Below are 15987 nucleotides of genomic sequence, written 5' to 3' on the forward strand. Positions count from 1 at the left end.
AACCCAAAGACTTCAGTAGGAATTAACTCTGCCCGTGGGTGAAGGCATGCAGCACAGGTGTCTTGAGCTGGGGGTAAAAGCACAGACCAAGTGCTTTGAACATCTGCCAACTCCTTGTACAGCCTGACTTCTTGTTGTTTTCATTGTTTTCTGGGAGCTAAATGTCTCTCCTCTGGGAGAATAGGATCAGTACCCCTTGTTCTTTCCTCAGGACAGTTCCTGCTTGGGTGAACGGACTCTGAGGCACCGTTGGTTATTATAGCCTGGTCTCTTATGTGGTCCGTTGTCTCAAAGGATTGTTGTAGCAGCAAGTTGCCTTTGTTCTGTGTTGATCACAACAAGCATTTAGATGTTTGGGGGCCCACCCCGGCCCCTCACATGTGTAGGCAGTCACTGGGGATAGGCAGTTGAGTGCTAAGGAATGTTCATGTGATACGATTCTTACTGGGCAATACAATGTTCCCAGATGTACTGACATTACCAATGATGATGAAGCTCTTGGCTGCGTAGGCGCTTTCAGCTAGACCAGGATATAGGATATTTCTAACTATATTTACTCCCAAGATTGTTTTCCTCACGATAACTTAAAGTGTATCTTCCTTCTCCTAAATGTAATAATACTCCCCAGATATCTAGGTTTAGGTTCCTGTTTTAGTTCATTATCTATTGCTTATAAAAGAACACATGAAACTGGGTTATTTATAAGAAATAGGATTTATTTTTCATAGTTCTGGAAGCTGGGAAGTCCAAGGTCAAGGAGGTACATCTGGTGAGTGTCTTCTTGCTGAAGGGGACCCTAAGCAGAGTCCCAAGGTGGACCAGGGTATCCCATGGCAAGGGGGACTGAGCATGCCAACATGCTATGCTCAGATCTCTCTTCCTCTTCTTATAAAGATGCCAGTTCTATGCCCATGATAATCCATTAATCCATTAACCATTGAATCCATGAATCCGTGAGTGGATTTGATACATTAGAGGACAGAAAACCCTTATGATCCAATCACCTCTTAAAGGCCCGATCTCTCAAAACTGTCACATAGGGGATTAAGTTTCAACATGAGTTTTGGAAGGGACAAATATCTAAACCATAGCAATCCCTGAAAATATCTCAAGTTTGAGACTTCCTATAGGAAGAATTTAAGGTCCAATGAAAAAAAAATAGAGTTAGCAGGTGAACATATGAAAGCCCCCCGTTTTTTGATGTTCACTGGAAGAAATACTAAAGATAATACAATAAATAATAAATATTAGTGACAATCTGCAATTCTTAAATTAGCCATAATGAATACTGTGCGATTAATTTCCATTTACTGTCTCTTGTGCACTTGATTTTTTTCAGGCTTTTCCTCCTACACAGCTTCAACAAGATGCTTATAAATTAGGTTTGTTTTGTGGTAGATAATAGGCATGCTGGTGGGCATTTTTTTGCTTATCTTTTCATATAGTCATTGCCTTTGTGATTTTAGGCTTTGGAGCAGTGATTCTTAATTCTGGGGTCCCACTGTGGTCCCAGATGTGCACAGTAGCAACTTGGATGCTTGAAGCAACAAATGCCTTGGATAATCTTGATTAAACTTATTAGATATTTCTGAAAAGCAAACACACCTGGTTAGGTATGTATGCCTGTGACAACATTGTGCCAACTCACATGTCTTCATCCTATTTAACCTGTGCCTTAGTCCGTCTGATCTTAGAAATGCATGTCTGAGTTTGTATCTTGCTTTAATGCTCCTAATGTGGAGAAAAAAAAAACAAACAAAAGCCCTGAATCAAAATATCAAAAATAAGCAAAATGACTTCGAAACCCATCCTGTATTCTGCATTTTTTTGAATTATGAAACTTCTTTATACTTCTCTCCTGGTGTTAGATTTGCTTTTTAAAATTATTGGAAATAAGTATCTGACTGAAAAATAATGTGGCCACCAATTTTTTAACTTTCTCTATATCCAACTTATACAAAAGAATAATATGAAGTGGCAGAGGAATACTGACCTGAATGCCAACTACTGCATATGCAACTAGTAATGCCTTGGCTGGCAGAGGGACAGTGCCTCAGGTAAAGATTTTGCTGACTGCCTTTATGGAGACAAAGCTAGCTTCTCTGTCTAGTAGGGCACTGATGAGCCCCAAATACAATGCACTGAATATTTGGTCAAGCAAACTGAGAAACCTTTGAGTGACCTTCACTCAATCATGCATCGCATGATTTATTGAGCACGTGCTTCAGGCAGTGCAGCAAAGAAGACCAGAGAATGTTGTTTAACCAAAGCTCCCTGCCTTTAAGGAACATAATATCAAGGTGGCAAAATGAAGAAAACACAAATAAAACATAAAATAACCAATATTTTAAAATATATTAATGTATTTATAAATTTCAAATATATTTAAACATAAAATTGCAGTTCAATGTGATTATGAATTTGCTGGTGGAGTTCTTGGAAGACAGAGATCATTCAGCTGGAGCACTCAGGAGGCTTCATGGAAGGGATTGAGTTAAAATGGGACTTGAAGGAAAGCAGGGAGGATGCTGGGCTTTCTAGGTAGGGGAGTAGCATTGGCAAAGATAGGATTGTTGCAGTAAGCACAGTGATTTGAAAAAACTCTGAGGCACAGCTTGGCTTGAGCGAGTGGTTATGTTGAAGAGGTCAAGCCTAAAAACAGCATGGGAGCCCACTAAATGTCTGAGATGCTGGGTATGTTTTTAAAGACATGTAGAGAGTATTGGCATTTCTTGTGGAGGGAAGATTCCATGATCAGAGCTGGGCTGGGGGAAATCCATTCGGTGTGTGGTGCATGGGATAGTTTGGGGCAGGAAATTCTTACTCCAGAGGGGAGGTCTGTAATACCACTCCCTGAATTGGGAGATGCTCTTTCTCCTGGGGCTTCATCACTACCCCACCGTCATGACGCACCTGTCCTGCACCACGACGAGTGCTCACCATGTGGACAGATATTTACTAGCTTTTCAAATTTTCCAAGAGCAGGAAATGCGTAGCACGTTTTCTCAAGAAGTTATATGCGTGTGTATATGTGTGTGTGTAGACAGATAATGTTTTATGATTATAAAGGAAGTGTGTGCTCATTGCAGAAAATTTGGGGAAAATAGAAAAGTATAAAGAAAATAAAAAATACTCATAATGTTGCCAGTCAGGAATCACCACTGTCAACTTGTGAATTTTTGTTTCAAGTCATCTACTATGGATAAGTACAGACAAGAAATATAAGCAATGTTTAACAAAATTGAGATGATGCTTCATGTGTGTCCAGCCTGCATTTTATGCACCATGTAAACATATGATTTTTTTCATATGTCATAAAAGTAGTTGAATTCATTTTAATGGCTGCATAATATTCCACTGAATGGCTTTAGCTCACTTTAGTCATGGTCCTATCAAATATAGTCATTATTCCTAATTTTGTATTATTATAAAAACATTGCATTGAACCTATAGGTGCATAAACCTTTTATTGGGTTTCTGATGGTTTCCTTAGATAGTTTCCTAGAAGGGAATTTACAGGGTTAAAGTTATGATCATTTATGAGAGTCTCATTCCATTGGTTTTCAGAGTGGTTATGGCAATTTATGCTTGCATCAACACTGACAGTCTGCCTAGCTCACTCCACTGCCTTTGCCATGGTCACCCATACCCTCCCTGTTGCTACATTCAGTAGCCAATTCTCGGAACTCTTTATACCTGACCATCAGCTGCATTTGACACAGCTGGACACTCTTCCCTAATATACTTTCTTTCCTTGATTTTAAGAGTATCTCACTCTGAGTTTTCCTTCTCCCTCTCAGGCTCCTTTCCTGGTCTGTCCCTATCTTTTTGACCCTAAACATACTATAGAGCTCAGTTCTCTGGACTCTCTTTTGTCTGTATCTGCTGTCATGGTGATCTCTAGATTCACGTCTTTAGGTGTTATTCAGACTCTGATGTCTCCTTGATTCTTATCTGCAGGCCAGCCCTCTCCCCTGAATATAAGCCTTGTACATCCCTCTTCTACTTACATCTCTGTTTGGATCTATATTAAGCATTTCAAATCCAAATTCTTTATTTTTAAACCCTGAACCTGTTTTTCGATCTCATAAATGCTAATTCCTCTTTCCCAGTTGTTCAGGCCCCAAACCTATCAGATAATTTGAATTAGTTCCAATTTGTAATGTACAGTTTAAAAATCTTTTAAGGGGTCATCTCATTTTCTCTGATACTCCACATCTAATCTGTAAGCTGATCTTTTTAACATTTCTTCCAAAAATACACCCAGAAACTGACTACCCCTCAGCACCTCAGTGCTCTAGCTTGGTGCAGGCCATTCATCTGTCCCTTCTGGTCATTACAGAGCCTCTCCCGGTCTCTTTGATTTTTTCCCCACCTCCTCCAATGCTCTATTCGACATAGTGACCAGAGTGAGAGGATTAAAAAACAAGCCCTAGCCTATCAGAGCCCTGCTCATTGTATGTGTATCATATACTTTCTACGTCACTTGTGATAAAGCCGGAGTTCTTATATCAACGCCTGGGTCCGCGTTTCCTTGCTAGGTCCGCGTTTCCTTGCTGGGTCTGCATTTCCTTGCCTACCTCATTTCCAACACTCTACCTTGTTCATTCTGTTCCAGCCTACTGGGCTCCTACATTCTTTTGCAAATGCTGCCTTCCCAATGAGGCCTTTCCTGACTACATGATTTAAAACTACACAGCCAGTCTTTCAGCACCAACCCTTCCCTTTTCTGCTTTCTTTGACTCCAAAGGCCTTATCACCATCTGATATGCCACATTTTACTTATTTGTCTGTCTGTTTTTTATTCTTCCTTCACTAGAATGTAAGCTCTATGAGGGAAAGTATTTTCGTTCTGGTTTGATTACTGCTCTGATCTAGGTCCTTAAAATAGAGCCTGGCATGGAGTAAAGCCTCAGTCAATAGGTTGAATGAATAAATGGTGCGAATATGTTTGTTTGATTAAAGTGTTCATTAGCCTGTTATTTTATCTCTAGTCTCATGTCTTATTTTTATATGTATTTTTTACTTTAAAACATTGTGGGGATATACAAATAATATGAAATTCGCCATCTTCCCCATTTTTAAGTGTACAGTTTAGTAGTGTTAAGTACACATTGTTTTACAACCAATCTCCAAATTTCTTTTCATCTTGCAAAACTAAAACTCTATACCTATTAAACAACAACTCCTCATTTCTCTCTCCCCCTAGCCTTAGTATCTACCATTCTACTTTTTGTCATTATGATTTTGACTACCTTAGGTACCCCATATAAGTGCAATCATATAGTATTTTTTTCTTTGTGACTGGTATATTTCACTTTGCATAATGTCTTCAAGGTTCATCCATGTAGCATGTGTCAGAATTTCCTTCCTTCCTTCCTAAGGCTGAATAATATTCCATTGTAGTGTATACCACATTTTGTTTATCCATTCATTCATTGATAGACACTTGGGTTGCTTTCACCTTTCGGCTATTGTAAATAATGCTGCTATGAGCATTGGGCAAACATAGCTCTGTTTGAGACCTTGCTTTCAATTGCAAGAGTCTTGTTTCATGTTGCCACATTGCATTTTAGAGTAGTCACGCCAATTTATACTTGCATCAATACTGACTGTCTGCCTACTTCACTCCACTGTCTTGGCCATGGTCACCAATACCCTCCACAATGCTACATTCAATGGTCAGTTCTTGGTACTCATCTTTCTTGACCATCAATTGCAATTGACACAGCTGGACACTCACTTTTGGGTATTACCCAGATGTGGAATAGGTGGATCATATGATAATTCTATTTTTAATTATTTGATGAACCACCATACTGTTTTCTGTAGTGGCTGTACTATTTTTTGTTCCCACCAACAGTTCACAAGGGTTCCAACTTTTCATATCCCTGCCAACACTTGTTATTTTCTGATTTTTTATTTTTTGTTTTTAAACAGTAGCCATGAGTGTGAGGTTATATTTCATTGTGGTTTTGATTTGCATTTCTTTAATGATTAGTGGTTTTGAACATCTTTTTATTTGCTCACTGGTCATTTGTATTGCTTTGGAGAAATGTCTATTCAAGTCTTTTGCCCATTTTTAAAATAGGATTGTTTTCTTGTTATTTTTGTACTTTATTTTTTTTTTCTTGAATAGCCTCAATGACTGTAGTTTTGTTCGCATGCTTATGTTAAATCCTGAGGAACAAGTATAAATAAGCTTAATACAATGAATTTGGGTGGAAAGTTGGGGAGTCTAATCTTGGCAAAAAGAATGGCATGTATTGTGGCCATAGGTGAGACAGCATATGTATTAGCATAAATTCATATTGGTGTTCTGTGACATTTATATGTAGTTTACATATTTTACGTGTAACAATCCCAGCTGCAGCATCATTGACATTTTGTGTTGGATAATTCTTTGTTGTGAGTCTCTATCCTGTGCTTTGTCACATGTTTTACAGCATCCCTGGCCTCTGCCCAGTAGATACGAGAACTCCGGTGCCCCCGGCTGTGATAATTAATATATCTCCATACGTTGCAAAATGTCTCCTTGGTATGACCCCTTCTTTCCCCTCAGTTAAGAACCACTGTTCAAAGAACGAATGCTGGTATATTGTGAGTAAAAGCCATATCTATAGTAGGCTCTGTTTGTATGGAAATCAATATTCAACAACTTATCAATTATATCAGTGGGTTTAGGGGATAGCTATGCTGTCATTGTTTTATACTCTAAGAGCTCATATTGATATTATTGTTATTTCTTATTGAACACTAACTTTGCTAAAAGTCTACCATTAGGACTCAATTATACAGTAAATTATAGCCTTTCTTTTTTTTCTATTTAGAGAAACGCCTGTTTGCTCCTATTCTGAGAACATGCCCAAAACGTTGAGCTAGAATGTTTTCCTTGACTTTCTGGATCTCTGGCAGAGTGAGAGACTGAGAAACCTTTAGCTTTCACTTGATTTTAATAGATTGCACAAAGGAAACAGAATATGCAACTGAATAAAGTGACATATTCATCAATGATATTGTTAAGACTCACTCAGCAGCAGGAAACAGTGCACTGTGGAAAGATTTCTGGGGAGGATTTTGACATCTCCGATACTAATGTTGACTGGTTTGGACATAGATAATCTGACAGGCTTTTGAGAGTATAAGCTGACTAAGCATAGCCCCTGCCTGACTCCTAACTTCCCTGAGTGTCCTTTGCAATTTGCAATATACCATTAAACTTAGGACCACTGTTATTCCACATTCTCAGGAATTTCCTTCAGAAAGCATTACAGGTTTTGTTTTTTTTTTCAAAAGATATTGCACTATTTGTATGTTGGTAATCTCTAAAGCTTGTGCATCTCTAATCTTGGACACAGATGATTCATTTACAGTGAATGGCTAAATCATAGGAACTTGATTGTCTGCAGTTCTTACCCTAAGGCAGTGTCATGTTTAGTCTCCTCATGGGGTATAGCCGTCCAATGAAGAGATGAGAGCGTTCATTCAAAGCAGCAATTGTGTTTAGCAAATTGACAATTATCTACCAATTGGTGTTTACTCTGGCAGTATTCATATTGGTTAATAGACTGCGTTTTCTTAAAATATTACCAGAAATGCAAAATGCATGTAAAGTGAATGTAAAATATAAAACACTAAAATACAATGTTTTTCTCCCTGACACTTTTCTGTGTTTTAAATTATGGCAAACACACACATACAGACAGCATGAGATTTACCCTCTTAACCCACTTCCACATGTACAATAGAGTGCTAACTATATGCACATTGTATGTACAGCATATCTCTAGAATTATTTCATCTTGCATGACTGAAATTTTATAACCATTGAACAGCAACTCCCCAGGCCCCTCTATGCCCACCTCTTGCAATTTTCTCCACAAAGTTCAGGAATGATGGTAATCAAGAGGGATGCAAATAATCCTCGAATCACCTCGATTTGTCTCCAACTTGCTTGGCATCACTTCTGACTTCAGTTGTGCTCTTATCCTAGGTAATTTTTTTTTGGTGGGGGGGAGGGGGTCTGGCTCTGTTGCCCAGGCTGGAGTGTAGTTGTATGATCTCAACTGCCCGGGCTCAAGCAATCCTCCCACCTCAGCCTCCTGTTAGCTGGGGCTATAAGTGCATGCCACGACACCATGCTAATTTTTTTTTTTTGGTAGAGATGAGGTTTCACCAAGTTGCCTAGGCTGGTTCTGAACTCCTGAGCTCAAACAATCTGCCCACGTCAGGCTCCCAAAGTGCTGGGATTACAGGTGTGGGCCACCATGCCTGGCTTTATCTTGGGTAATTTAAAGGCAAAGGTTAACATTTATTTAGTACTTATGTGCCTGATAGTGTGCTAAGCCCCTTTAATCATTGTCTCATTTAATCCTTTCAGTAGTACTACGAGGTAGGTACAATTACCATCTCCTTTTTTCTCTAGATGAAATAACAGACTTGGGATAATTGAGATGGAGTTTCACTCTCATTGCCCAGGCTAGAGTGCAATGGAGCAATCTCGGCTCACTGGAACCTCTGCCTCTCGGGTTCAAGCAATTCTCCTGTCTCAGCCTCCCGAGTAGCTGGGATTACAGGCGCGTGCCACCACACCCGGCTAATTTTAGTATTTTTAGTAGTGACAGGGTTTCATCATATTGATCGAACTCCTGACCTCAGGTGATCTACCCGCCTCGGCCTCTGAAAGTGTTGGGATTATAGGCATGAGCCACTGCGCCTGGCCTTGAGTAACTTCTTTCTGTTTACACATGAAGTGTCAGTCTGAAGAGCTTGTTCTAAAGACATCTGCATTGAGAGCCTATAACCTTAACAATCTGTGAAACCATATATGAAAACCCCTCCTCCCCTTCCAGCACATGTATACCCACTGCAGGTCTCATGTCAGGACAAACTGCTTTATAAAGAATCAAAGCAGAATGAGGAACAAAACAAAATAAAAATCTCTAGTGGGATCTCTGTCCTGTTCATATTGCCAAAATCACATAAATGCAGAACTCACGATATCTAAACAGCCATTGCCATAAATTATATGTTATATACCTATAATTATACATTGAAAGGTAAGCTTGTAAGTGTCTTTGTTTTTGTAGAAACATGCTATCACAGCTTCAGCAAGAGTCACATGCCTCATCCATAAATTCAGTCCACAGATATATTTAATTTGGGCACAATGTTTTTTAAAAACCCAATTTTAAATATTTTGAGGGAATGATGTACACTTTCCGATTTGACACAGTCCTCACCAGTCCTTGTCTTGCCTTGTCTGCTTCACTTGCTCACTTTACCTGCTTTGCCCTCACAGGCATTGGGATTTGAAATCCATGTGTAACAAGAAAAATTTGAGTAGACATGGGATGATTTTCTTTATAGATTTGGTACGTGAATATACAATACACATATTTACCTTGAGGCTTAACTTCTGACAAAATATTTGCTCTCTGATTATATTTATATAAATAGTATGGCCTCCTCCTTTTTTATTTTTGAGCACCTACAACTAACTTATATCTTCCTCTTAGATTCCTACTATTTTAATGCTTGATGCTCCTGTGCTCAGAGGTTGAGATGAGTGAAAAAAGGATTTTAAAAAAGGATTTTGTGTGTGTGTGTGTGTGTTTGTGTGTGTGTGTGTTTGTGCGTGTACAGAGCATGGAAGGTGTGGGTTTTGAGGCAATTAGAGGAGTAATAGTCAAGTTGCTTTTCTCCTGAGCCTCAGTTTCCTTATCTGTAAAATATAACTCATGATACCTACTTCACATGATTTGTGTGAGATTTTAATAAAAAATCAGGTAAAATGCCCAGCATAGGTTAGAAATCCAGAATATGTCAGTGTCTATTTCCCTTCCTTTCATTCTTCTCAAAAAATTGAATTGAATAGAGACACTGCCAGTGGTAGCAAAGTATATCAAATAATTTCTGATGAGAATGTCAGAGAAGGGTAGTAATAAAAATGTACTCTCCCCAACAAAAGCTCCATAAAACTGCCACTCAATATCAATATGCTTTATTGTATATAAATTTCTGTATGTGTGTGTGCACATAAATGCAGCATCTCTGTATATGTTAGTGTATGTGTGCTCACACATATGTGTTGCGTGTGGATTAATGTGCATGTGGGTGTGCAGGTGGGCTTGTGTGTGTCTCTATGTGCATGTGCGCACAGAAAGAAACAGGGCTAGGGGAAGAAAATACATTGCACAAGATGTTCAATGGTAACACTCATTTAGTATATTGTAACTCACGGTATATAAAATAAAGTTCATTTATGATGTTGGTCTTATCTTCTAATTAAAATCATAGGCATGAAGCTTTTTTATACCTGCATAAAATAAGCAGTTTAATTTTTCTGCACCAGGGGAAAAATGATTTCATTGCCTGTTATGTAGACCCTTGGTACATGATGTGAAGCAAGTGAGGCTGGTTATGAAAGCTTTTTTTTTGAGACAGAGTCTCGCTCTGCCCACCCAGGCTGGAGTGCAGTGGCGTGATCTTGGCTCACTGCAACCCCCACCTCTAGGTTTCAAGTGATTCTCATGCCTCAGCCTCCTGAGTAGCGGGGATTACAGGTGTGTACCACCACGCCCAGCTAATTTTTGTATTTTTAGTAGAGACGGGGTTTCACAATGTTGGCCAAGCTGGTCTTGAACTCCTGACCTCAAGTGATTCGCCCGCCTTGGCCTCCCAAAGAGCTGGGATTACAGGCATAAGCCCGCGCCCGGCCAAAAAGCCTCCTTCTTACCCATTATATTCGTCCTCTCAAACTCTGCGAGCACCACAGATGCTTCCTGGTAGGTTTTCTCAAGGGCAGCTTGAGTGCTTCGACCCGTTTCCCCTACCCCTTCATAGTGCCATGGGAAGAGGAAGCTATTTGGTCTGTGATTACTCTAAGAGTATTTCTCTGCATTATTCACACATGAGTGAAAAGAAGTTATTATACTGCTCCATTTCTTAAAAATGTGCTGATAACTAGTGATGACTTATTTCAATGAAGCCAAAGCAAATATTTGAGAAAAGAAAGTAAGCTTGTCTTAGAAGCTGTAAAGGAAAAAAAGAGGGAAAGAACTATGGATCTTAGCACTTAAAAGACCTAAATTTGTTTTAAAGCTTATTTTATAATACTAATATATGCTCTGGGTAACATTTAAAAAATTCTGCTAGTTAACACTTTTATAAGATATGGAAATTTGGGGGACTATATTTTATACTCTGGACCTTATGGTTTAGACTCCATGATAGAAAATTGGTGGCAACATATGCAAGGATAGGAAAAACTCTAAGAGGAAATAAATTCACTTGCTCTTTCAGGAACTCAGAGAAGCCGAGTTGAGCTGGATAGTACATTCCAAAAAGGTTGTGCTGCTGATGAAGCCAGGACATAAACAGGGGTACAGATTTTGCTAGGATGTTTTAAGGACTTTGGAATATAGGAAGATCGATTAAACCATTGAATGGTTTTAAGTGATAGAATGTCAGAATCAGATTTGTATTACAGGTTGATTGTTCTGGCCACAGTGTGAAACATGGATTGGAAAGGATAAGGCTAATGTGGTAAGACTGGCTAGAGTTGTCTTACAGTAATCCAGGAGAGAGATTTGCATGTTTTGGACTAAGACAATCACAATAGGTAGGGAGATAATGGATTTGGTGTTAAGAGTTAATTGAAAAGTAAAATACACTGGCCTCATAGACTTATTCTTTCAGAAGGTAAGAAAGCAGAGTCAAGGATGCGTCTTGGGCTTTTTGCTAAACATGGATAGTTGGTGGAAACGCCCATGGAACTGGGTATACTGGAGAAGCAGTAGGGCTGGGATCAGGTACCTCTGTGGGGCATCTGGAGCTCAAGGTGCTTGTGGGGCATCTAAATAGAAGCATCTTCCAGGCAGCAGAGCTTCCAAATCTGTGACTGAGACTCAGAGATTTAGGAGTTTTCCCCAGGAGGCGATGATTTTCAAAAGGAAAAGGAAAAGAATCAGGAATGGAAGATGTCACTGAGTAATAGTATATTGAGTGAAAAGGAAGAAAGTCAAAATGGAGGGTTAAAGAGTGGTCACAGTTAAAGGATAATAAGAGAAAACTGAGTATCCAAATGAAATGAAAAGGAAAAATAGATGAACATGGGGTTATGGAAGCCCCTGGAAGAGAATGCCTTAAAAAAGATGGAATTGTTGCAGTATCAAAGGCTGCTATGCGTTTAAATAATGGAAAAGTCTGGGTGTCTAAGCGTTTATTGGTTTAAATACTAAAAATGTAGTCATATCTTTAGTGAGATCAATGTAATTGTTGTACTCAGGCAGATCACCTGAGGCCAGGAGTTCGAGACCAGCCTGGCCAACTTGGCAAAACCCCATCTCTACTAAAAAAACAACAACAAAAAAGAATATACATTATGCCATATGCTCCAAGCCAGTTTGGATATTATCAGAGTCAGGTTATTATTGAGGAAACTGAGGTTAGGTAACTTTCTCAAGATGATACAAAATATTAACAGAACTGTCGAGATTTGAACCTGGCCTCTCTGATGCCAAAGATTTTTCGTTACAATATTTCTGTCCCCTTGACTGGAAGATGATAAACCTTCTGTGGGAGTAATATTTGCCCAAGGACCTTTGGGGCTGTATGCTTTGGAAAATATCTCTAACAAAGGAATCATAAAACCACTTAATTGAATGCATAAAACAATTCAGAAAGAACAAAACAAACAGTGGGATCATGGCAGCATGGCAGTGCAGTGGGGGAGGGAGCTTCTCATGACCAAAAGGAACAATGCTGTGATTAGCAATGACATGGAGAAGGGATAGGGGGGTCGGGGGGGAGAGAGAGAGAGAGAGAGAGAGAGAGAGAGAGAGAGATATGACTGTCCCAAGGTCAGGAGACAGACCACAAAAAAAGTTCCCAGCGCTTAAAAGATGGGCATCAAAAATGAAACTTCCTTCTATATGCAGACCTAGCCTTGCCCCCTATTTTCACCTCAATTCAACAATAAGACACTAAATCAGGAGAAAAGATAATACAAGTATTTTATACAGAGGCCCAGATGCCCCTTTTTCTGCTATAGTGTACAAATACCAATGATTTATTTATGATTAAAGTTATTATATTTATTCTTTCCTAACTTTCTTTACTAACGCTGTCTGTATTTGTCCCTCTGTCCTTTCTTTAGATTATGCTTCTCAGTGATCCTGAAATAGAGAGCAGCATACTGATCAGCTCCGATGAAGGGGCCACCTATCAGAAGTATCGGCTCACCTTCTATATCCAGAGCCTGCTCTTTCATCCCAAGCAAGAGGACTGGGTGCTGGCCTACAGTTTGGATCAAAAGGTGAATAAATACTATTTGCATTCACATCTTGTCATCCAGGTACCACCATGTGAAAATCACTGGTTTTCTTAGTCCAGATTTTAGAGGGAATTCAGTGACGTTTCATCATTCCAACCCAAATCATTTCATCATTGATTTTGCCTGCAACAACTAACTTTTCTTTCTGCTCTTAAGTATCAAAATAGGTAGACAGGTATATTTCACTTATTGACAATGTCATTATTTCCTTTTCTTTCTTTCTTTTTTTTATTTTTTATTTTATTTTTGAGACAGAGTCTCGCTCTGTCATCAGGCTGGAGTGCAGTGGCGCGATCTCGACTCACTGCAACCTCCGCCTCCCGGGTTCAAGCGATTCTCCTGCCTCAGTCCCCTGAGTGGCTCGGATTACAGGTGCCCACCACCACGCCCAGCTAATTCTTGTATTTTTAGTAGAGACGGGGTTTCACCAAGTTGACCAGGATGGTCTTGATCTCTTGACATCGTCATCTGCCCACTTCGGCCTCCCAAAGTGCTGGGATTACAGGTGTGAGTCACCATATTTCACGTTTTAAAAATGACTTTCTTTATAATTTTACTCATTTGACCTTATTCAAAACAACCCTGTTAAAGAGGTAGGATATACATAATATTTTACAGTGACATAGTAAACCAAGGTGCAGAAAGGCTAAGGTGCTTATTCAAACCCTCCAAGCTAGAAGCTGAGGAGCCAGGACTTAAGTGCATGTTATCAGATTCCACGTCTAGGCTTATTCTATCATACCATGCCACCTTGATTTGGTGAAATTGGAATATACCCTTGCTCTTAGTTGAGTAATAGAAGGGAAGCTTCAAACGAAGTTCATTTTGTTATTTTCTAAAAGTACATTAAAAGTCTAGTGACCCCAATAAGACCTCCTTCTTGAGCTCCAAATACGTATATCCAGCTGCATACATAACATTGTCTGTCTCTTGTATGCCTCAAAACCTCTCAACTCAATGTATTCTAGAAATGAACTGGGGATCTCTCCGCAGCATAGCTGGCTCTCTTCTAGTATTCCCTCTCTCTAGCCATTTAATTACAAAATTAGAAACCGAGGGAGTATCTTTAATATTTCCTTGTTCTAAACCCAGTATCTGTGATCAATCATGGGATCTAATACCTTTTTATTCCATCCACTTCTTTCTGTTACCACTTCTAAATATCTTTTGATTCCATCCTCTTCTTTCTGTTACCACCACCACTCAAATGTAAGTTTCATTTGTCATCTGAATGATTGCTAGAGTCTCTCTAGTATGTTAATACTACAACCTGAAAAAATATTTCCCAAATATAATGATTGTATGCCTTTGCTTAAACCCCTCTCACATTTCCTCTTTGTTCACAAACTAAAGACCACAGTCCCCAGTAGATATTACCAGCCCCTGCCTGGTTTGGTCCCTCCTTCTCTCTCCTGGCTCACTGTTATCACTTTCCCCTTGAATCTTTCAGTTGCTTGCCCTACCTGTCCCCCTTGCTCCCTTTCCTGTGCCTGGAATTCTCTTCTTTAATGTAAGCCTCGTCATCGTCAGATCTCAGATCCAGCATCACTTCCTCAGGACACCTTCCCTAACTCCCTGACAAAATCAAATCCCTTTTGATGTTCTTTTACGTAGCACTATGTACCCCTCATTCAGAACACTTGTCACAGATGAGATTTTGTGTTGATTTTTGGGGTCATCTGCATTCCTCACTAGATTACAAGCTCTATCTTGTAATCAGTCCTCAGTGTCTATCTGTTAGATGAATGAATTAGTGGATGAATGCTGAAATTCTGCAGCTCTCTATATTTGATCAACTTATACTTAAGAAAAGGGATTTTAGATGATTTCCTCTTTGTATTTCCTGACATCTCCGTAATCTTACTACAGTGCTTGATGCCAAACTATTATGCAATAATGTTGTGGAATCAATCAGTAAAAGGAAACAGATAATTCTGAGCACTGTCTCTCATAGGGATATCCACAGAACAACCTTGGTTGAAGTAACTTCTTCATTCTGCTCTCTTAAATACTGAAACAGTTGCTCCTCAGTGTATATTTGAATATGTGATTGTGCATTTGTGTGTGTGTGTGTGCTTGCGTTCATGTGATGTCAGCACCTTTAAACAGTAATTTCAACGTAACCTTTCTATGTCTCGTTAACCAAGCCTCATGGTGGGTGCCAGGTGCTTGATGCAATCCCCTAAGGACACCCACATGACATTTGCAGAGGAAAAGCCACTGCAAATACATTTCTTTCATGGCATCAAGTGGATATTGTATGAAAGACTTAGCCAAATGTCAGATAGTCTGTGACTTTAGAGGCTTAGTGTAGTCAGAAATTTTGAAATGGTGTTGAAAAAAGTAAATTATTCAGATGTCATTAAATGGTTGGATGGTAATTTATTTATAAGAAGCTCAGAACTCTTGAAGCTTATTTTTATTTGTGCAGAGACAAGCTAGGTTAGAGGCAACAGACTTCTCATACCAAGAGGTTGATAAACCAAATGCAATATGTCTCCTGTGTATCTAAGAGTATCCTTTTCCTCGCTCTCCACAGCACTGAGAACATCTGGGGCGTTGCTCATGAAGTACCCTTGTGGATATAATGCATTCAAAATACTTTCAGACTTGGTGGCTGCTCTTTCTCTTAGTAAAAATATTTGAAAATG

At 39.3% G+C, this 15987-nt stretch overlaps 1 protein-coding gene across 1 annotated transcript in view; it reads left to right on the forward strand.

Moving 5' to 3' along the window:
• SORCS3 (sortilin related VPS10 domain containing receptor 3) overlaps nucleotides 1-15987 on the forward strand; it is a 612976-nt gene that overhangs the window by 310651 nt on the left and 286338 nt on the right. The window contains exon 4 of the mRNA XM_050804899.1: nucleotides 13160-13318. Within this exon, the coding sequence (XP_050660856.1) occupies nucleotides 13160-13318 (159 nt within the window). The remainder of the gene's footprint in view (nucleotides 1-13159; nucleotides 13319-15987) is intronic.

The sequence above is a fragment of the Macaca thibetana genome, chromosome 9 (assembly GCF_024542745.1).
Source record: "Macaca thibetana thibetana isolate TM-01 chromosome 9, ASM2454274v1, whole genome shotgun sequence".
Lineage (NCBI taxonomy): Eukaryota > Metazoa > Chordata > Mammalia > Primates > Cercopithecidae > Macaca > Macaca thibetana.